General features: G+C 44.3%; 1 protein-coding gene across 3 annotated transcripts; it reads left to right on the top strand.

Moving 5' to 3' along the window:
- The first annotated feature begins 336 nt into the window (after positions 1-336).
- AK2 (adenylate kinase 2) lies at positions 337-19,991 on the top strand. 3 transcript variants are annotated; one of them, XM_090269052.1, is made up of 7 exons: positions 338-543; positions 9,191-9,316; positions 10,726-10,836; positions 10,965-11,059; positions 15,639-15,711; positions 16,881-17,076; positions 19,104-19,991. In XM_090269052.1, the coding sequence occupies exons 1-7, from the start codon at positions 445-447 to the stop codon at positions 19,106-19,108; spliced, it is 705 nt and encodes a 234-aa protein (XP_090125178.1). In that variant the 5' UTR covers positions 338-444; the 3' UTR covers positions 19,109-19,991. The 3 variants fall into 3 exon arrangements, with proteins under 3 accessions (XP_090125177.1, XP_090125178.1, XP_090125179.1); XM_090269051.1 differs by lacking the exon at positions 19,104-19,991 and having other exon boundaries at positions 337-543; positions 16,881-17,247; XM_090269053.1 differs by lacking the exons at positions 10,965-11,059; positions 19,104-19,991 and having other exon boundaries at positions 16,881-16,945.
- The last annotated feature ends 4,586 nt before the right edge of the window (positions 19,992-24,577 follow it).

Here is a 24,577-nt window from a genome sequence, read left to right as displayed (position 1 = left end):
GTTCCTGAAGTGAAATTGCTGGACCAAAGGTATTTGATACATATTGCCAATTTATTACTAAAACTGATTTCACCCATCTACACTCTCACAGGCAATTTCAGAGGGATCACAGGAGTTGCCGCTGTCATTAACTGTCAAAATGTGGGACTAGAACTCCCAGAGCGCTTCTTGTGTGGCTTCACTTATTCCTGCCCACTCCACACACCCGCCACGAGCCCCACCCCCACTCCGGATTATGATTCCCCACCCCTTCCTTACTCCCGCTGCGTGGTTGGTAAATTGAAGTGTCCGTCGCGCTCAGGGGCGGGAAAAGGAAACTGACAGGCGTGGCAAGGGACCAGTGTGAGCAGCAAGCGGGGAGTGCGTAGGTGCGTGGCGGTGGCCCGGAAGCTCTGGACCTGAGGGGTGTGCTAGCAGCTTACACAGTGAGAGGCTTCGGCAGCCATGGCTCCCAACGTACCCGCGGCTGAACCGGCCCCAGACAGTCCTAAAGGCATCCGGGCCGTGCTGCTGGGGCCGCCCGGGGCTGGCAAGGGTACCCAGGTGAGCTGCAGGGCCGGGCTTGAGGGCGGAGCCCATGGAACTCTCAAGGTCAGGGCGTCTGGAGGTCCAGATCGCCTCAGAGCAGGCTGATATCTGGGTTCCCCTGCCGGCGTCTGGGGTTTGACAGGGCGTTTGGGGGAGGGTCCAAATTGGAGGTCGGGGAAGTGTGAGTTCTGGAGGGGTCCAGGCTTGAGGTGCCGTGTTAGGAGATCTAAGGACTGATTAGATCTCTTAAGGAGTTAGAAGCGGAGCGGTTTTGAACTGAAGGGTGAGCACTGGACTGAGACATACAGGTTACAGCCTGAGTGGCGGCAGGGACCCCAGATTCCCTGCTATTTGGGAGAGAACTGCCCAGGGTTACATTCCAGGCACTCGGGGTGGGGGAAGCGTTTCTTACAATGATTAATGACTGAAGGGGGCGAAGCGTCTCCAGCGCGTGGAACAGAGTGGGAGCTGACGTGTGCTGAGTAGTACGATACTACTGCTAAGAGAAGTAAGGTATGACCTGCATGATCCAGTTGAGATAGGGGGTTGGGGGCTGGGAGTGGGTACTTAAATCTACAGTTAAGAAAATACGCCCAGAGAAGTTAGGTGGCTTTTCCAGTTTAGCGAAATTGACTTGATGGAGCCTGGAACCTCAGGACCCGTGGGCTCCGAGAAATTGGAGTCTGAGGTTACCTTCTGCATTAGCAGACTGTGGGGCCTCTCTTGGTGTCTGGAATGGAATGTGCCCATGATTAAGGTTGGGATTTGGAAACCCATAGGTTGGATTATCAACCTTTCCTGCCTAGTGTCTGACTTTGCCCCCAGGCCCCAGACTCTTGCTTGTTAGATTCTAAAGAGGGAATTCCTGAAAGTCTGAGCTGCTAAGTGAATGGGGTTCTGGGAACTGCTCTGTGCCCACTCTTTTCTTCCTACATTTGCAAAGATTGCAAAGTGTTGGCAAACAATCCATCTTTTGGCACCTGGTACATTACTTGCCCCTTGATGGGGTTCCTGGAAATGGATGGATACAGATTCATGTGGATGATGAGAAGGGATGTCTGGGAGAGTCTGTTCATTCCTTTTTTAGCTCTGGGTACAAGGTCAAGAAGGACCGTTACCCTTTATTCTCTTTAACCAGAGCTGATTCTTCCTTGGAGCTCGGTGTTACCTAATCCCCCTGTCCTTGGCAACACTGAGTCTCCTCTTTCCTGTTGCTTCCACCCTCAGTTATTAGGTAACCTGTAGCCTTAGACCTTGCAGACTTGCTGTGAGAATAAACAGGGTAGCTCAAAGGCATTGATTATTTTGTCTTAGTTCATATTGAAATTAATAATTTCAGTAGTTGTGAAGTGGACAGCCCAGCCCAGTGCTGGGACAATGGCTTTATAGTCTAGCAAACTCTGTAATTTCGAAGCCTGTGTTCTCTCCTGAAATATAGGTCCCCTGCCTTACTCATACAAGATAAGGTTGTCCCCTACCTTACTCATTCAGATAAAGTAGTGCCTGTTTAGACCAAAAGTTCACAAGGATGTTGGAAAATAATGTAATATGTGTGTGTAAAGCACCTGTAGGTATCTAGATGACAACCTGGCACATAGTAGGTGTTCAATAATTATTGATTCCCTCATCTTAGTAATACATCTCCATCTCCCTTCACCCCACCCCCAGCTTAGATGTATTTCAGTGTAGGATGATGTAGTTGGAAAGATTTGAAGTAAATTATGAGCTGATTTCTAAGGATTCAGATATGGCGGGACTTGATCAGAGGCTTTGTGGAAGTAGAGATGTGACTAGAGCTGGGACTTGAAGGAAGGGTAATATTTCCACAAGTCGCTTAACCTCAATACAGCTTTTTTAAAAAATATTTTAATTATTTTGTTTTTAGAGAGAAGGGAAGGGAGAAAGAGAGGGAGAGAAACATCAGTGTATGGTTGCCTCTCCCACGCCCCCAACTGGGGACCTGGCATGCAACCTAGGCATGTGCCCTGACTGGGAATTGAACCAGCGATACTTGGTTCACAGGCCGATGCTCAATCCACTGAGCCACAGCAGCCAGGAGTCAATACAGCTTTTAATAATTGGAACAATAGGAATACTGGAAGTTGTAGTTTTATGAAGTTAAAATAAAAGAAGTGCTCATGAATCAGAGGTTACAAAGTGGCAGCCTAAAGCAGCATTTAGCTTGCAGACGCTCCCTAACTTATTATGAAGAGTTTGAATACACAAAAGATGGGATGGTGACTTCCAGTTAAGATGCAGGTGTAGGTAGACACGCTTCACTGTCTTGTGCAACTGTAGAAAGAATTACAACTAGATCTCAATAAATAAATAACACTCAGAATCATCATAAAATCAAGCTATATGGAAGTCTAACAACCAAGAATTTAAAGAAGCCACATTCATCCACGTGGGTTGGAAAGGTGGAGTCGTGGAGATGAGGCAGAAAGGTGATGAGTGTGGCAGAAAGGTGGTGTGTGTGGCGCTGAGAGGAGGCAGCAGTGGCGGTGGTGGCAGAATGGATAGTCCCACATTTGCGTGTTATGGATAAAAATTGGGAGGGAGGGATACCTTGGCTGTGAGCAATCCCAGCCCCAGGCCAGAACTCACCACCCTGGATTCCAGCACTGGGAAGATAAACTCCCATTACTTCTGGCTATAAAAACTGGTGGGGATTGGGGCAGTAAAAGAAACTGCTGGATTTTCACATCTTAAAGGACCATCAAACCCCACTGCAGCAGCTGGAACGGTGCCTATCGCATATGGGATGTGGGTGAGGTGACTAGAAGTGGAGCAAGTGCCAAGCAGGCCTCCAGAAGCAAGGAGCAGCATTGTCCCCTCTCCTAGCCCCCTGCCCCACCACACACACACAGAGCTGCAAAGCAGTAAAGCAGATTGCCCTGCCCTGGCAACTACCTAAGGCTCTGACCACACACAATTTACATGTGCCTGTTCTACATAGACCACGCTATGCTAAGACAGGGAGTAAAAGCAGCTCTACCTAATACACAGAAACAAACAAAGGGAGACTGCCAAATTGAGAAGGCAAAGAAATATGGCCCAAATAAAAGGAAAAAAAAAAAAAAAAAAAAAACAGAAAGAGGAGTAAACAAAAAGAGATAGCCAACCTGTCAGATGTAGAGTTCAAAACATTGGTGATCAGGATGCTCAGAGAACTCATTGAGTATAACCACAAAATAAAGGAAGAAATGAAGGAAACACTAAGTGAAATAAAGAAAAATATATAGGGAAACAGTAGTAATGGGAAGGAAGCTGGGATTCAAATAAACGATTTGGAACAAAAGGAAGAACTAAACAACCAGAACAGAAAGAAGAAACAAGAAGTCAAAAAAATGAGGAGAGGTTTAGGAACAGTTGGGGCAACTTTAAACATACCAACCTCCAAATCATAGAGGTGTCAGAAGGAGAAAAGGAAGAGCAAGAAATTGGAAACTTATTTGAAAAAAGAATAAAAGAAAACTTCCCTAATTTGGTGAAGGAAATAGACATGCAAGTCAAGGAAGCACAGAGAGTTCCAAACAAGTTGGACCCAAGGAGGACCACACCAAGACACATCATAATTAAAAAGCTAAAGGTTAAAGGTAAAGAGAGAATCTTAAAGTTAGCAAGGGAAAAGCAGAGAGTTACCATAAGACTATCAGCTGATTTCTCAAAAAAAAAACTTTTCAGGCAAGAAGGGGCTGGCAAGAAGTATTCAAGGTGATGAAAAGCAAGGACCTATAACCAAGATTACACTATCCAGCAAAGCTATCATTTAGAATGGAAGGCCAGATAAAGTGCTTCCCAGACAAGTTAAAGTTAAAGGAATTCATCATCACCAAGCCATTATTACATGAAATGTAAAGGGGCTTATTTAAGAAAAAGAAGATCAAAACTATGAACATTAAAATGACAACAAACAACTATCAACAACTGAATCTAAAAACAAAAAAAACTAAGCAAACAACTAGAACAGGAACAGAATCATAGGATGGGAATCATTTGGAGGGTTATCAGCTGGGAGGGGGAAGGTGCAGGGATTAGGAAGTATAATTGATAGATACAAAATAGACAGGGATATTAATAATAGTATAGGACGTGGAGAAGCCAAAGAACTTATATGCACAACCCATGAACATGAACTAAGGGGGGTGGGATTGCTGGAGGGAAGTGGGGTATTTGATGGAGTGGGCAAAGGGGGAGAAATTGGGACAACTGTAATAGCATAATCAATAAAATATTTTTAGAAGAAGAATATGGGATGGTATAATGGGCCCCTGTATACCAATTATCCAGCCCCAACCAGCATCAGCTGGTGGCCACTTTCCCCATTCACTCCCTCTTTCACAAATTATTTTAAAGCAGCACCCAGACATTATAACATTTCATTTGTAAATATTTCAATGTGTATCTCTAAAAGATAAATTCTGTTTTGTAAACAAGCACAATATTCCCTAAAAAATCAACAATTTTTAATAGTGTTCACATTTCCCTTTGTCTCACAAATGAGACAAAGTGATCACTGTAAGTTTCTTAATTAACAGCTATCCCCTAGTTTTTATGCATGTGTGTGTGAAACTGGGTTATTTGTCCTGGTAGTCTCCCTCTTTCTGGGAATTTTTTATTGTAGCAACATGGCATATTTAACATCTTCCCCTTTCTTCTCTTATTTCCTATAAATTGGTAGTTTGATCATATATAGTTAAGAGATCTGAGTTCAATTTCGTGACCCACCCATGTCCCAGGTGGTGCTGGGCTGTCCATTAGGAGGCACATCAGGTCTGCTTGTCTCTGGTGTTCAGTGCCTGGTCCAGGAATTCATCGTGGGTAGCAAAATGGTGGTCTAATTATATCATTCTCTTTTTATTCGCTGAAATATTTCTATAAAGAGAAACTCTCATCTGCTATTTGGTATGGTTTGTATAGAAAAGGCAGGATAAATGCTTCAGTTGTTCCTTTTATTTGGCGGCTTTCAAAATAATAAGTTGAGCCCTGGCTGCTGTGGCTCAGTGGAGTGAGTGCTGGCCTGTGAACCAAAAGGTGGCTGGTTTAGTTCCCAGTCAGGGCTAATGCCTGGGTTGTAGGCCAGGTCCCTAGTTGGGGGTGTGTGAGGGGCAGCCAACTGATGTTTCTCTCTCACATCAACGTTTTTCTCCCTCTGCTTCTCTCTCCCTTCCCCTCTCTGTGAAATTAAATAAATTTAAAAATAATAATAATAATAAGTTGACCACACAGTTTTCAGTTGTGAGATTTCACTTAAAAATCTTGAGCTCCAGTTTCTCTTGAGAAGTCACATCTGGTGGCTCTGGGCCTCGATTCTGGCCTGACATGCCGTTGAGTGGCAAGACCACTTTGGATGGCGCATATGCTCTCCTGTACCCTGCATAGCCCTCTTTGGTGCCTGCTGCTTACATTTGACCCACTTCATTCATTTGCATTGCCTGCCTGGCCCCTGTTGGTAAATGTTTGCAATCTTTAATGTAAAATCCCTAGCCTAGGTTTGTGCCTAGTACCTGCTCAGTAATGTTTGATTTCTTCCCACTAGTATGCCTTTTTTTTACCTGCATAACTCATTTTATGTTGGTGTGACTGAAGTAAAATCTGTTTCTTATTAAACTTCTCATTTTTAACTAAAAATGTTTAAGCATTTTTAAACCACCTGCTTTTTCATCAACATAACGGTGTTTAAAACATTCAGAATATGTGGGTTTGTTATTTTATGTAAATGACCTTACTTTTCTGTCTGCCTTTTGGGGTTGGATGTTCCTACAGTGTGGCCAAAACGTAGGTTTGTTTTTGTGTTGTATTTGTCAGCCCTTCTTCACGTTTTCTTTCATGTGTCCAATCTATACCAACTCAAGGCCAGGCACACGTAGGCAGTTACCTGCCATCTTGCGGGTCAGGCTCTGTCAGTTCTGTCAGTGCAGTGACACTCAACATTGTGAGGCCCACACTCACATACCTCCTTTTACAGTTAGAAACAAAGTTCAAAGGGCTTGTTCTGTAGGTTACATAGCAAGTCATTGGCAGATCTTGCACCTGAATGACTCCAAAGCTCCTGCTCTTTCTGCTGCTATCTGCTACCTTGGTTAGATTTTTCTCCCACCCTATGCATGTTTTGCTGGGTAAGTTAGGGTGCTGGAGATGCAGAGAGCAGCCCTTGCCCTCAAGGAAGGGATGTAATATGCAAAACAGTTACCTTTTGCCAGTTATGTGACAGACCCCCAGCCAAAGACTTGGCATGTGTCCTCTTATTTAAGCCTACAATCCTAGGGGGTAGGTGCTATTGTTATCCATGCCTTTTTACTGGCAAACTGAAGCCCAGAGGCTGTGTCTTGCCCCAGGATTCACATAAAGTAGCAAAGGAAAGATTTGAACTCATGACTGATTTTTGAGTAGCAGAGTCACCATCTTACACTGTTGCTATTAATTAAGGTACAGAGGCAGAAATGAACATGTATGGAAACAATACATACTAGTACAAAGTACCGAGTGGGAAGTGGCAGGTGAGTGACTGAGATGCTAGGGTTTTCACAATTAGATCAAGAACTATAATTTGTTACAGTCTTTTGTTCTTCCTCCTACCCAGCCAGTGATTTTAGTAATAATATCCCCAATTTATAGATGAGGAAATAGTCTCAAAAAATCTGTGGCCTAAGGTTACATGGTAAATTAAGAGGCATTTTATCCTCACAACAGCTCTAAGAAGTAGAGGTTATTCCATAATCCCACTTGACGGGTGAGGGAACTGAGATTCTGAGAAGTTGAGTAACTAGCTCAAGGTCACACATCTATTTAGTGCTTTGGCCAGGATATCCATGTGCAAATCTGTCTGATTCCAAAGTCGGAGCTCTTTACAGCCCATCACACTGAAACCCTAACCCTTGCAGCCAGCAGGGAACGAAGAGTTAGCCTTCTGCCATGTCATATCTTCTCTACTGGAGCGTTCTTCCATGTAGCTGTAGAATCCAATCACCTGGGACAGCACAAGAGTCCTGTGGTTTGCGGGGGATACAAATAGAACAGTTAGGTTCTGTGCTGCTGACAGCACTTCTCTGGTGCTTTAAGCAGCCCTTCCCCTTGAACAGGCATGACCTCCAAATTTTTCACCCATGTTCATTTCAACAACCAAGGAGAAAGATTGCCAGAAAAGCACAGTTCCCTGGGTGTGTGGCCCCTGGGCCAGCCTGAAGGACCAGAAGGTTTACCATTGCCAGAGGGTTCTGAGCTTCATTGGTTTCCCAAAGTTTTTAAGGCCTTATCTGGGTTCTGTTTCACTATGAAGTCATGTCTTCGCTGGAACTGAACTATTCCATGAATCACAAACCAGAATTTGCTGGATCGAGCCCCATCTATTAAGTTTTTATTGTGTGCACCTAAGAAAACTCCCAAAGAACTGGTTTGAACAAGGATCCAACCCTATTTTTTTAATAAAACAAGTGAGCCAGAAAGCTAAGTATTAAGCTCCTTGAACTGATTCTGTTCCTCATGTGTTCTGCAGTCTTTTTGTTTGTCTTGGGGACGGGAGGTTGCCAGTACAAAACCAGTGTGGAGCTGTCCAGGATTTCTTCTTGTTCTAGTCTTCATTCTGATGTCTAGTCCACCAGACTATGAGCTCATAGAGGACAGTATCTCCATCTCCTATTCATCTGTTTCCCTGACTCCCACAAGGGTTCTTGAAAGAGAGATCAGTATGATAAATGAATAAATTCATTTCTGTATGAATGAATCTGGACTTAGGGCAAGGGTTACAGTAACAGCTAATGTTCACTGAGCACATACTATGTGCCTGGCCCTGCATAGGCTGAATTCAGTATAATCTCATCAACTCAATGTAACCTCCTCCATTTTACTTGGAGGAAATTTGAAACTTCGAAAGGTAATAAAATTTTTCTCAAGTCACATATCTATCTAGTCATTAGTAAACCTGAAGTCTGAAACTCAGTTTGATTCTGAAGCCCATGCTCTTAACTGAAAGGCTATATGCCTCTTAAAACTAATATTAAGTGCTTAGTGTTTGCCAAGTGTTCTTCACATATATCTCATCTGATCCTCACAGCTCCCTTCCCTGATGGAGCCTTTTTGCCTTCATTTTAAACAGATGAGGAAACCGAGCCTCTGAGAGGTTATGTGATTTGGCCAAAATAATGCAGCTGCCTAGGGACAGGAAGAAGAACTGTCTGTCTGTGGAAAACCCGTGTTCTTCACCTTGTCTCAGCTGCTTCTCAGGCCACTGGCCACAGCACTTGACAATCACACATTCAGTCCTTTCGCAGATATTCATTCAACACATTATATGCCAGGCATTGTGCTTTATATACATGAACTCACTGAAACTTCACAGCAACCTTTTATAATGGGGAAACAGAGGCTTATGTGTCACTAATGTGTCTAGTGGAAGTAGTGACAACAGCTAATATTTATGACAGCTTCCTGTGTGTTAGATGCTTTACATGTATTATCTCATGTCATTCTTATTATAACTTTATAATTGTTATATGTTAGAATATAATATAAGGTACTTTTATCCCTGTTATAGGTAAGGAAATAGGCATTTGCCAAAATTCACACAGCCAATAAGCAGCAGGGCCAGTTCACACCCACAAAGTCTGACTCCAGGGCCTGTGGTCATAACTGTATTTTGGTTTTTGTTTCCCCCTCACAGGCACCCAAATTGGCCAAAAACTTCTGTGTCTGCCATCTGGCCACTGGGGACATGCTGAGGGCCATGGTGGCTTCTGGCTCAGAACTGGGGAAAAAGCTGAAGGCAACTATGGATGCCGGGAAACTGGTAGGTCTCATGGTACCAGTGAATGTTGATATTCCTCAGAGTCTAGATCTGACTGCCTACAATGGTAGCCACTAGCCACATGGAGCTATGGAAATGAATTTAAATTCCTCAGTCTCACTTGCCATGTTTCAAGTGTGTGCTGGCCAGCACAGATACAGAACATTTCCATTACTGCATCTAGTTCTATTTGACAGCCCTGTGCTACGGGGTGTTTTAACAAACTGGCACGTTATATGAACTTTTAGAGTAGCAGGTCACTTGGTTTGTTCTGAATTTATGGCACTTACTTTATTCATAGTATTCTTGAAGTTCCTTTGTGCTGATGCATTTAGTATTATACCCAATTTTTAAGGCCAAAAATGAAATTCCCTTCCCTAGGCAAAAATTCAAGGATGTGTTAAAGAAAGGACTCAGGGAGCCACAGTGTTTTTGACCTATTTTGTGACTGTTCTGTGTCTCTAACAGAGGAATTGCTTTTGACAGACATAACTCTTCTTGTTTGGGGGATATAATAGTATTTTCTCTTGTTCCTAGTCCAGTTAATCTGATTAAACAAATGCAATCTATTATCTACTAAATCTTCTTTGATTAGTGCCAGAGCTTAATTGTAACGGAGTTGGTCTGGGACTGGGCCTCTGCAAATCACCTTTAGAAGTCATTTTTTGCTTGGCCCTCTAGCCTTTTTATATCTTACTCAGCATGTTGGTTAGGGAAGGTTCTGGGCTTTGCCTCCATTCCTGTTAATACTTCCTGTCAGGCTTTGAAATTCAGTACCTATGTGGAATGGTACCCCTGCCTGCCTGTGCTTTTCCTCCAGCTTTCCCTTCATGTCAGTGAGGCCTTGAGTCAAGCCAGAAAGTTAGATATTCTGGACTTTGGGTCTTGGCAAAAGATCCTTTACTGAGAAGAACTTGGGATGTGGCAATGAGATTACTTATCTCCAGCCCTCACTTCGTTACAGAGCTTATACTTTGTCCCCAAGTTCACAGCTGGTCCCAGGAGATAAGAGCATTAGCTACCTAGATGGGCAGCCTTCACTGTAATACTAGCAGGAAACTTTTTTCTCTCTGAAGGCCCAGGAGGAAAACCAGTTTTTGAAAGCTGGGAAGGGCCCCATTGGGGTTTTTGGAGAGACTCAAGGTGTGTTGGGCTGGCTCCTCAGTTCCTTAGTTCTAACCCAGTCTTGCCAATTCAGTGAAATTCTCTGTGGCCTCTTGTCCAGGGTGTCCTGGGTCACTTTACTGTGAGCCGAATCAAAATTGTGAAACAGGGAAAGTTGGAGCCTTTCTACATTCCAGTCAACCCCCACTGTCTCCTGCAGCAGTCAGGTTATACGGACACGAACTTGTGACCCAATGTCACCTAGTTAGTTGATTTAAACCCAAGGCTGTTCTGTTCTTGACTTCCAGGTGAGTGATGAAATGGTAGTGGAGCTTATTGAGAAGAATTTGGACACCCCTCCATGTAAAAATGGTTTTCTTCTAGATGGCTTCCCTCGGACTGTGAGACAGGCAGAAATGGTGAGTGAGTTGGTTTTGTATCACCATTGCATGATAATGAACTCTGACCCTTAATCTCTTAATTCCTTTGAGGGAAATGGGTCTGATCAAGCTCTGGTAGCTTAGGTGGGACACACACTCTTTTACAGCTTGACGACCTCATGGAGAAGAGGAAAGAGAAGCTTGATTCTGTGATTGAATTCAGCATCCCAGACTCTCTGCTGATCCGGAGAATCACAGGAAGGTACTTGTCCCCAGAAGGTCCCTTCTTTTCATGCTTCTTCAGAGATCAGTCAGAACATGCTCTTGCCTAGTCCTAATCATGAAGCTTAGTGCCATTTCAACATGGATTGATTTTATCGGTGGCATCTGCTGAAGTGGTGACATGGGTGGGGATGTGGAAAGAAGAACAAGGGATTTGAAGTCCGACAGTATCTCAGGTCTGTCGCTTTTTTACTCTGACTCTAGGCAAGTGACTGAACTTCTCTAAGGCTGTTTCCTCATATTTAGAATAAGGTTAATAATACCTGTTTGAGGAACTGTTATGCATGTTAGATAACAAAGTGCATGATTCGGAGCCTTGCTTTTTGTATGTGCTTAAGAAATGTTAAATTCTTTACATGTGTGCCTCTTTATTTTTTCTATATTTTTTCTTTTTTTAATTCTATTTTTATTGTTGTGTACCTCTGTTTTAGTGCTTTTTAAAATCTGATTTAAGTTGGCATTGCCATACTTAGCTGTAGGCTTTTTATTAATTATAAAAACAATATGACCATCTATACCAACTTTAGAAAATGAAGGAAAATTTGTTCATGATACAGCCACCTTAGCCAAAACCACTGTGGGGTTTTTTGGGGGAGTGGGGAGGAGCGGTTTGCATGTTTTGTTTTAAAGTGCTTGTTTCTAGCTCTGACTGGTGTGGCTGAATGGGTTGAGCAATGTGCCACAAACTGAAAGGTCACTGGTTCAATTCCTGTTCAGCGCACATAACATGCCTGGGTTGTAGGCCAGGCCGCCTGTTGGGGTGTGCAAGAGGCAACCAATCAATGTTTCTCTTGCACATTATGTTTCTCTCCCTCTCTTTCTCCCTCCCTTCCCCTCTCTCTAAAAATAAATAAGTAAAATCTTTTGGAAAATAAAATAAAGTGCTTGTATAGCAGTCAACAGTGAACACAGAAATGCTTCTGCATCTGAACAAATTTGTTCTGAAGCTCTCCTCTGCTTTAGCCGTGTTTCCTTTACCATATTTTACCAATCACTCTACCATCTGCTTTGAACCTTTCAAGAATGTGTTGAAAGCTCTCAGCCACTAATAGATCATCCCAGTCTCTTTTTTATTGTGGGCTTTAGTTTTTTTATTCCTTAGTCATTTTCATGGAATCTTATGAAGGTAGTCAGCCTATGTCATGGAACCAGACATCTATGACCATAATTTTTAATTGCTGTATGATTTTTCACAGATGAACCATTACTTACTTAATCGTTCCATTATTGTTCTACATTTGTGTTTCTTCCAGTTTTCACTGTTAAATTGATGCTTTGACCATCATAGTACATGTAAAATTTTGGATTTAATTAGGGGAAAACTGCTTTCTTATTGTAAATTTTATGACTTTAATTTCCTAATGAGGTTGAACATTTTTTCCATGTGTCCACAGTCTATATCTTCACGGAGAGAGGCAGGCATATAAACAGACAGCAGAGTATTAGAGGCCTTTTCCTATATGACTGTATTAGATACAGTGGAATCATCGTACATTAATTTTCTTTTCAAATGTCCAGATTTCATGTTTCTAGCTATTCCATGGCTTCTTCAGTCAGGAACTTTTATTTCTTTGCATCCCCATTGGCACAAAGTAGACAAAGTTGGTGTAGGCTGAGAAGTAGTAGGGTTGACAGGATGGGACATCACCAGGGCCGGAGTCCCTGGTGTGCAAAGCAGATGTTAACAGTACTAGGTGACACTGGGGGCCGCCTTTGATTCAATAGGCCCAGCTTCTTGAAGACCTGCTTTGTGCTCAGCACAGCACTCTGGGGCAGGGAGCAGGAGACGATAAAGAAGAGCAATATGATGCCCATCTCTGACCTCAGAGATACATAAAACATGGGCTGTTTAGTGTAGTGGCAAGTCCAAGAAGAGAGTCTGGGGGAGAGAGGGAAAGCCACCTAGAAGAGGTGTAATGTCTACCTTAACCTTCCTAGATAGAGAGGATTTTGGTGGCTTGCCCAGAAGGGAGTAGAGGCCAGAATGAATGTTGGTTGGGGGAGGGGTTCTAGCCAGGGCTAGTAGAAGGATGTCTGTCCAGAGTTGGAGGAATGGTCTGGGGGCTGGGCAGTAGAATGAGTGCTTTTGGGAAGGTAGGATGGGAGCTAGACTGGGGAAGGTCTGCCAAGGTAAAGAGGATAGATGTGACAGACTCAGGAGTCATGGCATATTCTTAGCCACTAGGTGTAGCAAAAACAACATTCTAGAAACATTAGCTTGGTCCTGGCATACAGACTAAATTAAGGGAAAGGAGAAACAGACAAGGACCCCACCTAGTAGCCTGACTGACCCCCCACGTGAAGTGAAGGAAGCTGTAACTGGGGTTGGCTGGTAGGGAACAGGAGATTCTGAAAAACAAAATGCAGGATTACTGTAGAGGGTAGAAGAGAGAAGACTCAGTCTCTTGCTTTGGAAGTGAGTGGTTTAGTGTGACTCCCCTCCCTCTTAGTGGAGGAAATGGGACAGCCAGACTGGTGTTTTCCAGGTTCATTCTGCAAACCAGCAACAGAGCTGGCACCAGAAGTCTGCTTTCTGCCTCCTGGTCCACAGTGCTGGAACTAAAAGTCAGGAACTAGCAGTTTACTGTGGATCTTACTTAAATCTGACAGGACAAGGGCCCCACTGTAGATATCTTCTGAATTAGCTCAGATATCAGTTCTAATAATTTTGAGTCATTATTTTATTTCTTGAATAAGTATGGTTGGTGGTTTGGGGTTTTAACTTATTCAGTGTTGGCTTTCTAGTATCCTAGAACCCGTTGGTTCTCCGGTATCATTAGCCTAATGTCTCATCGCCATTTTGTGGGTAAGAATACAGGTGTCTGGAGTGTCACAGTCAAGGTAGCAGCGGCTGTAGATTCCTGGCCCTTATCCCTCCATATTTTCATCTCCACCTCTAGGCCAGGCTCAGTGACTCATAGAGCTGTTTTGGTTGGTGCTTGACCAATTCCATTTTGAGAACTTGGAGACTGGGCTTTCTTTCTTTTCCTTTCCTTTTAAGGAATGAGCCTTGCATTCCTCTTAAAATGACGTTTGTGAGTGGCGAAGGAGCACTGTTGTAACTGGAGGGCTGAGGGAATCTGGGAGTGAGCAAGAGATGTAGAGAAGTGAAGAAGGGAGAGTCATGTTTACTGCCACCGGGCTGCTATGTGCCCTGCGGTCTCCAGAGAGTGACGCCCTCGCCATTCCCAAAGGGAAAGCTATAGCTGAGCCCAATGGCCTATGCTCTTCCTCCCCCTGGGTCTCCCAATGGTGCACCAGATGAACCCCTCCAACGACTGAAGTAAAGGAGGACCCATCCTTGCGTTACATGCTTGTACTCAGTGTAGCTAATGTGCTCTGCCATTACCTCACCCCCTCCCCAGTGCTGTAAATGGACGCACCTTTGCTATAAACAGACTACTTGACCCCTGAAAAATGCACTCTTGTTAAAACACATCACATTTTACACAGTTGTGGCTTTGTTAGTCTAACGCAGACTTTCCTAACTGATGAGCTGAGATATTGATCCCTTCAGTCACCAGAGCAGCTGAGCAGGCCTAGAGGAGCAAGAACCTTGAATACTCTGTTTCTGTGCCTGCAAAGAAGTGAAAAGTGTTGGGATGCTCTGGTCTAATAGACCTTGAGAGCTGCCATCAATGAAATAGGCAGACCTTGGTTGGCACGAAATTGGGAAATCACACAAACCTGAGCAAGGTTGCTGTGTTTGGCCTGCCTTCTTCCATTCTTAGGATTCTGGGCTCCTGTGGCCTGGCTTCATCCAGTCAGGGACATAGGCTTGTTGCCTAAGGGGCATGGCAGCCAGGCAGCCATGCGTGACCAGCTACATTGTCAGTGCCTACCTAATAAGTGCTTCTCCTTGGGCTCCTTATTCCGTGACGTTCCCATCGCCTTGAGTATTGCCCTTTAGTGGTTGGGCTCTCTTTCATTTATGTGATCACAAACATGTGCTGCATTGTCTCGTGGTGTTTGCTTCCATCCATAGGACATGTTTTTCCAGGAGCACCTTTCTGGATTTATAACTGAACTAGGTTAGAAAATAAGGTTGGTTTCTCTGTCCTCTGTCCCCCATAGCATTTTGTACAAATCTCTGTTAAAGAATTATCAGGTTTCTTGTAGTTATTTATTTCTACATCTGTCTTCCACACTGAATTAAGCACTGCTTGTGAGCTGGGAACTTGGCTCGTTGCTCTGTAGCCCCTGGATTCAGTTTAAGGCCTGAGTCAGACTAGGCACTTAGTAAATACTTGTGGAATAAATGGGTGAGTAGAATGAATGGCTGTGTGAGACCAGTACCAGAATTCCTCTTTCAAGTCCTGAATTAGGTACTTCTGTCAGCCTCTTCAGCCAGACACATGTTTTAATGTTGGGTCAAAATAGAAAACATATTCAGGCATAAGGCCAGTTATCTTCTTAAGCAAGAGGTGCCCATTGCTATGTTCTCTGCCAGGTTAAGGTCCTTGCATCCAGCCCCTCTTTCTCTGCATGTCATCTTGGAGACCGCTGTGGTTAGGGATACTTTCAGGCCACCTGACGTGTGTTCATTTGCTGTCTTGCAGATTGATTCACCCTATGAGTGGCCGTTCCTACCACAAGGAGTTCAACCCACCAAAGGAGCCCATGAAAGATGACGTATGTAAACTCAGGACAGGAAATTTCCTTTTCCTTCCTTCCCCTTTCTTCCTTTGCTTTTTCTTTTTTTCCATCTTCCCTTTATTCTACCAGTATTACTAACTTAACCATAAGAAATATTACTATCATGTAAATCACATGGGCTGTGGCTCATCTATATAGTGTGTCTCCAGGTGGTTTATTGCTTGACCTTGTGGTGGCTACCGGTGCCAGCTACTTCCCATTGCCCAGTTTGTACCTGTCTTTTGTCCAGAGCAGCACCTTTCTGACATCATGGTAACCTAAATGGTCAAGTAGTCAGGAGAAGGCTACTTGGAAGCTGAGAATTAGAGCCAGGATGGAGAAGATAGTACTAACGAGAAGTTTGTTGACCTGCTTCAGGAGAATGTCGTCTCTCTGTAGTGACTCTACTTTGCCCTACAAATTCAGAATATTTTGACTAGATCAACATTGCCAAATTCTTATGGCAATCTTCAATTGATTGCAGGTGTAAAAAGGAGGACCTCGTACGTGTTCACTATAACATTTGCCATAAATAGTCCATTTCCTATGTTTAGAGCATGCAGACAATGATAAGAATTTCCTGGATTTACCTTTGTCTATGAGACAAGTTCAGCAGGTCATACAGGTTCCAAAGCCATCATGTTAATTTAGTCACATTTCACCAAGTGAGTCATTCTACCATTCAGAATTCTTCTGCACTTCACTTGCTACTTTCAGAATGTTAATGGCCGACACCCTAGTAAAAACAAAATAACCTTAGACAGCTAATATTATAATTTCTAATGCAGCTCTGATTTAGAGGTACTGTCCTGGTCTAAGGGGCATTTAGCTTTCTTGCTTCGGTACCTAGAAATGTTCCTCTTAGAAGCTGAACAGCCTGAGCAAAAGCTGAGAGAAAGGCATTGTTTGGTCTCTCACAAGCCCCTTCCCTCAGGATTACTGTGTCAGGCTCCCTGACTTCTCTGGACCAGTTGGTCTGCTCCTGGGACCAACTTGCTGGGAGTGGTGAAGCTCTTTATAGTTCGTTATTGGAGAGGGTCTAGATTGTCTGTCTTTCCCTCTGATGGACTTTGGGATCAGACACCATCTCAAATCTGCATCTGGCATTAGATAAAGGAACCTTTGCTAACAGTCCTGGTCTCTCCTTGTCCTCTTCCTGTTCTCAGATCACTGGGGAACCCTTGGTCCACCGATCTGATGATAATGAGAAGGCCTTGAAAGTCCGCCTGGAGGGCTACCACACTCAGACTACCCCACTGGTGGAGTACTACAAGAAGCGGGGGATCCACTCTGCCATCGACGCATCCCAGACCCCTGATGTCGTGTTTGCAAGCATCCTAGCAGCCTTCTCCAAAGCCACATGTAAAGACTTGGTTATGTTTATCTAATGTTGGGTCTAAAAAGGCATTTCTTTCTTCTTCCTGTCCTTGTTGAGGAAATGAGTGGGAATGGCAGAGCAGACAGAAGGAAGCTTCCTCAGGCCAGCAAGAATATCATTTGATGTATTGATTAAAAAAGCACTTGCTTGATGTATCTTTGGTGTGTGTGCAACTCTCATCTCATCTGTGTATGTGGCCTGGTATAGGTATGTGTACACTCTCCTACTCTCCAAGTTACAGGCGAGGTTGCTTTACTAGCTGTTTACTTCTTTAGACATACCCGCGATTTTATTTTTTGACCAAAAGGAACCAACTCAGGTATCTGCTAGGCACCCCAATCCCCTGGTATTTATTCTATCTCCAACAGCTGATTAGAAATCCAGGTCAAGTGTAGTCAGGCAGGGCCAAAGTTCCTGGTGGCCGGTTGTTGGCAGGGAATTCCGCTTGTTTCTTAACCCGCAATGAAAAGCCACATGAGTCAGTGAGTGGACAGGGAACATTGATTTTTTTTTCCCCCCCTAAATGGGAGTCAAAAAGTACGTACATTAGAGATCCCAGAAATTACTGGAAGAGGTATCATAGAAAAATCCAGGCCGAGTTGGAATATGTCTGTGATCTCCATCACGGTTCTATAAAGTAGGAAATCATTGGGACCTGTGTTTGAAAACTGAATTGTGGCCAAAGAATTAAACCAGATGAGAGATCCTTTTAAGTTCAGACTGTCTTCTGAACCTGCAGGCTGAGATCTGAGAACAACCAATCCACATCCCCAAAGTAGATTTTGTTTTTATTTTTAATATTGCCTCTGTTTTCCAAGGATAAACAAAACAGTGACTTAAAGGAAATTTATTCTTGGATTTGTTTTGTTTAGAATCTATTCAAACCCGGTCACTCTCCAGGATATGAAACCCAAATGAGATGTATACCTTTTAAACTCAAACCCTCTCCCTTCCAGATCCAGTCCTCCACCCTTTCCTTCATGATGATGGTGGCCACAGACTCCCCAAGAAAAGATCACCCAAAAATAAAATTACCTATGACAGTAATCAACTTTTATGCCTAACCTCAGCTCCCCAGCTATAAAGCATTTCCTGGGTTCTCTGCTGGACCTTCTGGTCTCTGGTTTGATTTGTGGCAAACAGATGAATTAAATAGGCTGCTGTAAGGAGCCACAAAAGCAACAGCCTCTGGAAAAACCATTAGAAAATCTGTGGCAGATCCAGTAAATAATGCCTCCTGCCCTGGCGTAATCTGCTGACTCAATGCAGTGACTCTAAAGTACCCAGTCTCCACTTGACCTGAGCTCTCCTGCTGTCTATGGGACTACCAGAAGGCTTGTCCTCTGGCTGCCTGGAAGCTGGGCATGGGTATGTGGCCGTCTTGCCTTTCTCTTTGTCTGGTTCAAGTGAGTGTCTGCTGGCTCTGCTCTGCCTTCTATCCCTGGCTGTAAACTAACTCCGCCCAGTCTGGTGTGGTGTGTTTCTGGGAAGCACATGACTTCTGGGAATGGGCAAAGAAAAGGAGTGAAACCAAAACTGTCGGCTCTGTCTGCGGGGATCTAGGAATCTTCTCTGGATGAGGACACCCTCATGTATCTTAGAATCTACTCCCCTTTGACTGGGGACAGTTATAGGCACTTGACCTCAAAGTTGAGAGCCTTGAATGTTTGCTAACTGAATGTGCATGATCCTTGCTTAAATATTTGTCATCCATCCATATACATTCACATGTGCGCACCCGCACACACACGTGTGTGTGTGATATTCAGGCTGTGGGTGAAAACTAGATTGTGGGGGATGCATATGCCTTTTGGGGGGTAGTTAGGATTTGATTTTTGCTTCATTTAATTCCAGAGCCTCAACCTCAACAAGCATGAGAGTTTTCACCTGGCAGAGAAATCTCCAGTGTTTAATGCATTTGGTTGCTGGGGCAAGCATGCCAGCCTTCTCTGATGTTTACTTGGTATTTAAAAACCCATTTTGTTCTCTCTTGTCTTCCTCTCTATTTCAGCCTAGTAGCAGAAGGCCAGGCGAGACTGCACCACTGCTCATCACCCCGCGGCGTGATCCCTGCTCTTAGGTGCTGGGCAGAGGGGAGGGGTGGCCAGGGTAAGGATGGAGAGTCAAGAATGGTGAGGGGCTCAAGAAAAATATTGGAAGAGCAGCAGTGTTGTAGTGAAGCGATTGCTTTTACATATAGTAAGAGTCTTAAAAAGTATGAGTACTTAATTTTTTTTAAAGACTAATTGAAGGGTATAAGTAGAAATAGGGAGGTGTAGTACTATTTCTAAAAAATCAAGTTCTTGTTTACTCTGGACTGGTGACAGTATTTTTAAAGCCAGTGTCCCGAGTCCTCAGCTTTTATCTCAGAACCTCATGGGTTGCCAGGCCAGGAATGCAGATCAAACTGTTGTCCTGTCTGCCCAATAGCTTGGGACAGAGAGGGTTTGACTACTGACGCTGGTTCCCCACTCTATGAGATCAGAAATCATCTCTACATTTGAAAGAGATACAGGGTGTGCTCATGGGGGTAGTGGGTCAGGAAATCAAGTTTACAGGAGCCATAGGGAGGGTGGGACAGGATGGTCTCCCTCCCTTCCCGACTTACCACTGATTTACCAGTCCACCTGACCTCATGGGGAAGCGCTCAGCAACCACCCAGTGTGTGCCACAGCCCTACGCTCTTGCCTTCTTTCATCCGTGATGTGTGAAGGGACCTTTAAATAAATGAGCAAGTGTCCTAAGCAACATCATCCAAAGATTGCCTTTCCTGTCCTCAAATCCTGTGACTGGGATCACTCGACAGCACTGTGATGTATTTTCAATCAGGTGCCTTTCTTAACTGACCAAGTGCTGCCTTGTTTGGCCCCTAAATCAATAAAATATGTAAAAGTTTGTATCCCCTGTTGTGGTATTTTTTGAGGGGATCTGGGCTAGTAAAACAATATTGAATTCTGGCTCTGGCTTGGAAGCCCTTTCCTGTGGTCACTAGAGGCTGTAAGGTAGGAAGGCCCAAGCATGTGCTCATAAGACAAGCGTGCACCCTCTTGACCTTCAGTTCATATGCAGGTTTTTCTTGAGCCTGAGGACAAGGCAGCTTGGTCTAGTGGAGACAGCGCTGTGCTTGGAGTTCAGGGTGTGTACAACAAATCCCAGCCAGTCATTTACTCTCCTGTTTTCTTGTCTGAAAAGACTGGTGATACTGCCTTCTCAGGCAGCATCTTTTTATAAATGAAGTTTATAAGGAGAAGCTTTGCCCTGGCCAGTGTGGCTCAGTTTGTTGGAGCATCATCCCATAATCAAAGGGTTGCAGGTTCAATTCCAGGTCAGGGCACACGCTTCTGTTGCAATTTGGTTTCCAGTCTGGGCTAATACAAGAGTCAACCAGGCTCGATGCTTTTCTCTTGCATCAATGTTTCTCTCCCTTCCTCTCTCTCTAAAAGCAATGAAAAAATGTCCACAGGTGAGGGTAAAAAATAATTTAAAAAAAATTTTAAAGGAGAAGCTTTTTGCTTGGCACACAACAGACACAGGATAAGTGTTAGTTGGGTCCAAATACACACAGAAAAATATCTGTTTCCTGCCGGGCTGTGTAATTGTTGAGCGGACAGTTTCCACAGCCGAGAAGGCCAGTGCTTCTAATCCCTAAGCCAGATTTTTGGCTGCCTTTTCAGATGCCTCCTTAACACCCTTGGTTGCTTCTTTAAAAACCCATTTCTTCCCCTGGCAAAAATGAGCTTACATTTTTTGTCCAAACTGACATGCACTTTGGAAGGACTGCCTGTGCCAGTGAGGCTTCTGGGAAGCAACGGTGCTCCCTGAGCCCAGGGGCAGCTGGGCCGGCAGTGCCGCCATTCTTCCAGGCTCTTCTGGAGAGCAGCAGAGTCGTCACTGGCATATTAAGTCCTGCTCCCCAAGCCCACTCCTCCCTCTCTGCTTCCCCGCTTCCCCACCTCCACAGTCATTTTCAGGTGACCTCATGACTTACTTGCCCTGGCCTTTTCATTCCCTCAGCTTCTATTTATTTATTTATTTGTTTTTAATTAATTGATTTTGAGAGAGAGAGAAACATCAATCTGTCGCTCCACCTGTCCATACAGTCACTGGTTGACTCCTGCACATCCCCCAACCAGGGGTCAAATGCATAACCCTGGTGCATTGGGACTAACCAACTGAACCACCCGGCCTGGCCTCCGGAGCTATTTAAATGCCCCATGAAAGTTTTCTTCCCTTCCTTGATCATCGTGCAACAAACGGAGGGAAATATTTGTCATACCAGCCTGGGAGTCCTCATAGTATGATGAAAGTATAAGCTGAAAGAAGACCCACTGAGCTTGTTATTCTTTGGCCTTGGTTTCTGCATCTGGGAACCGAGATTGGATGAGCTAACTGCTACCGATCCCGCAGGGCCAGCGTGCCAGGGACTGCGATGGCTTCACACCCATGACCTCTCCTGACCCTCACAAAGCACCCAAAGCAGTCAGGACTGTCATTCTCCTCTTTTACAGGGGAGGAAACCAAGACTCAGAGCAGTGAAGTGACTCCTGAGGTCAGACACGGGCACAGTCAGGACTCAGACTGTCCCCGTGATTTGGTTGCCGAAGTGATTTAGTGACTTGCATAGCTCTATAGCAGAAAGGGCCTGTCCAGATGAGAGTTCTTTTTCATGGGTACACACACTGCCAAAAGGGATTTTGAAGACATCACTGGCAGTCTGAGGACCCAGGGTGTGCATCTTAGGTTCTCTCACGTGCACAGAGTGTCGCAGACAGAACAGAGCTGGATGGGGAGCAGCCCTTGGCCTCGTGAAGACAGATTTCAGCAGCAGCTCCTCCACCATGAGACCTTGGCCAAATCATCCCACCTCATCAGCAGAATGGAAATGGTTTCTGCCCCTCAGGTGTGCTGACAACACTAGTGACCAATTACTCACATGGGCCAGAAGTCCTTGTACACAGCTGGTGCTCAGTATATGCTGCTGGAGAAAATGTAGGCATTGGCAACACCTCTTCTCTCACTGACTTAAGAACCAGGCTAATGATTCTTAACCTGAAGATCTTCTAGAAGTCCATGGACTTATGAACTTGTGTGCAGAGTTCTGTATTTTTGTGTTTTCATAATTAATAATAGCTTAACATATATTTAATGCTTACTGTGTAGTAGGTTCTATATATGTTATCTCATTTATTCTCAATAACCTTGTGGAAGTCAGAACTATTAGCTCCTTGTTATGTGTGTGCATTTTGAGGTTCATACACCTAGGAATGGCAGAACCCGTGTAAGCCCATCTGTGGCTCCGCACTCCAGGCTCTTATCACTGTGTCAGTTGTTTTGACACCTGGCTGAGAGATGAAAGATTCTCAAGGCAATTGTGACACAGGGAAGTCTATGAGCCATGGATCTGAATGAGAGAAGAAATCCTAATAGGCTTGCTATGTCACAGGGAAGGACCTGAGTTGGGAGTGCTACCTCAGGTAAGGCCTTTTCTATTTCGGGATTCTTTCTTGCTATGAGTGCTAAAGCTCCAATGTACTGGATTTGCAAAGCTCTTGGAACCGCCCCTATCCCAGAAGGGGCAGGGGGGCGAATTCCTGTGGGAGAGAGGAGAGGAGAGGAGAGGAGTTGGTCCCCCTGTCACCCTCCCCACCCCCAAGCCTGGTTCCAGAAAGGGTGGCAACAGGAGTGTGTGTAGCTGGCTCTGCTTCCCCATATGCCTAGTGGCATTGCATTGTCCGTATCCCCAGGGGGGAATGCTGTCCCGCTCATGGAATGCAGCTGCTCTGGGTTTAGAATTGTCCCCAGCAATGGACAGTGAGCACCTCTCAGTCTGGGTGAGGTGCTCCTAGCAGAGAAGAGATGGGAGGAGAAAGAGAAGGTATCAGAGGGTGAGGTCTAGACAAGACTTAGTTAGGCCCAGGTCCTGTCCAAGCCACCCTCGGGTCACACAGATCTGCCCTTTTGGGTAAAACTGCTATAGAGCAAATCATTACGTTGTATGGTGTCCCTTATATAAAGACTTTGGGGACAAATCTCGCTGAGCTTCATGCTAGGAGATGATTTTGCTTCCCAGTTAGTTGGTCTGCATTCTTAGACTAGGTAAGAACTGCTCCCTTTTCTACCGTGTTTCCCTTTTTGCCCTGGCTGCGAGGAAACGCCCCTTGTGTTCAGTTGCTATTCTGTCCTCTGCCAGGGTTTCTTAATAAAGTCCTTACCCCAACTCACCCAACCTCATTTGTTTTATGTTTGGTGTTTTTGTGTTTTTATGTGTGCTGTAAACTGCCTTGAGTCTATTTTGGAAAACAAACAGTGTAAAGAAAGGGCTCATTATGTGGTACAGGAGGTCAGACTGCAGAGAGGAGGGTGGAGGAGGTGGGGTCAGGGCGGTTCCCCGTGGAAGATGGGGCATTCCAGGCAGAGGGCACAGCCCCCTAGGGAAGGTCCAGAGGCTGCGGGCACTGAGGGCTGCTTTAGTCTATATTTGGCTGGAAACAGTATTTTTCAAATTAAGCACAGGGACAACAGAAGAGAAGCTTTTCAGCTCAAGAGTAATGTCAAGAACCCAGAAGAGCAGGATACCAGGGTATGTACGCATAGAGCTGACAGCCCACCTTAAGCCCTGCCACGTGCCATAACTTCCCTCCTCCCAAACATGCCACCGCATCCAGGCTTGACCATGAACTAAGGGACCCTCTTCTGTGAGACTCAAGAAAGGAAGCCGTCCGTGTTTTTGTGCGCTCTGTATTCAGTCATGTGCCTAGTGATGCAGGCATGAGTTCTGGAGTGACAAATGACTTGATTAGGTCTTGGCGCTGATACTAGCTCACTGGTACCTCTAAGCCTCAGTAAACTCATCTGTAAATAAAATGAGGGTCATAGCACACACCTATGGGTGGCAGAGTGATGGCCAGTACATGTTCGCTAGCCAGCAGCTCTGGCTCAGCAATTCCACTTTGTCACTCTATCCTAAGGAAATGACTAAGTTATGTGCAGCATTTTTTATTACAGAGTAAGGATTGGAAACAACCTAAATTTCAAACAATGGGGGAGATCAGCTATGATTCATTCATGGGATAAATAGTATGCAATCATGAAATTCTGTAAATGATTTCAAGACAAAAGAACTTCATGATTAACTTGTGTAAGTAAATCGGTTATAAAACAATAGAGAATGGTCCATTTTTAAAAGTAAACTTTTTATTTTGGAATAATTTTAAGTTTACAAGGAACTACTAAAGATAATACAGAGGTTTTCTGTGTATATTAGTAGACTCTATTTGTTTTTTACCAGTTCTTCCATTAATATTCTTTTTTCTGTTCCCAGACCTACCCCACATTGTATTTAGTATTTTTATGGTTTTGCTTTTTTTTTTTTTTTAAGTTTAGGTACATAGGAAAGCAGCTGGAAAGTTATAGATGAAAATATTAACTGGGATCATAGCTGGCTGGTGAAACTAAGGGAGATGTTACTTTAAATTTTTTCTTGAG

The sequence above is a fragment of the Furipterus horrens genome, unplaced genomic scaffold, assembly GCF_987537825.1.
Source record: "Furipterus horrens unplaced genomic scaffold, mFurHor1.1.pri manual_scaffold_3, whole genome shotgun sequence".
Classification (NCBI taxonomy): Eukaryota; Metazoa; Chordata; class Mammalia; order Chiroptera; family Furipteridae; genus Furipterus; species Furipterus horrens.
This window is presented reverse-complemented; position numbering and strand designations above follow the sequence as displayed.

What these genes read in the sequence shown, in the direction of transcription:
- AK2 (XM_090269051.1), top strand. Translation starts at nt 445, where the DNA reads ATGGCTCCCAACGTACCCGCGGCTGAACCGGCCCCAGACAGTCCTAAA. An exon ending in GGGCTGGCAAGGGTACCCAG is followed by an intron (nt 544 to 9,190) that starts GTGAGCTGCAGG and finishes TCCCCCTCACAG; the next exon opens with GCACCCAAATTGGCCAAAAA. An exon ending in CTGTGAGACAGGCAGAAATG is followed by an intron (nt 10,837 to 10,964) that starts GTGAGTGAGTTG and finishes ACTCTTTTACAG; the next exon opens with CTTGACGACCTCATGGAGAA.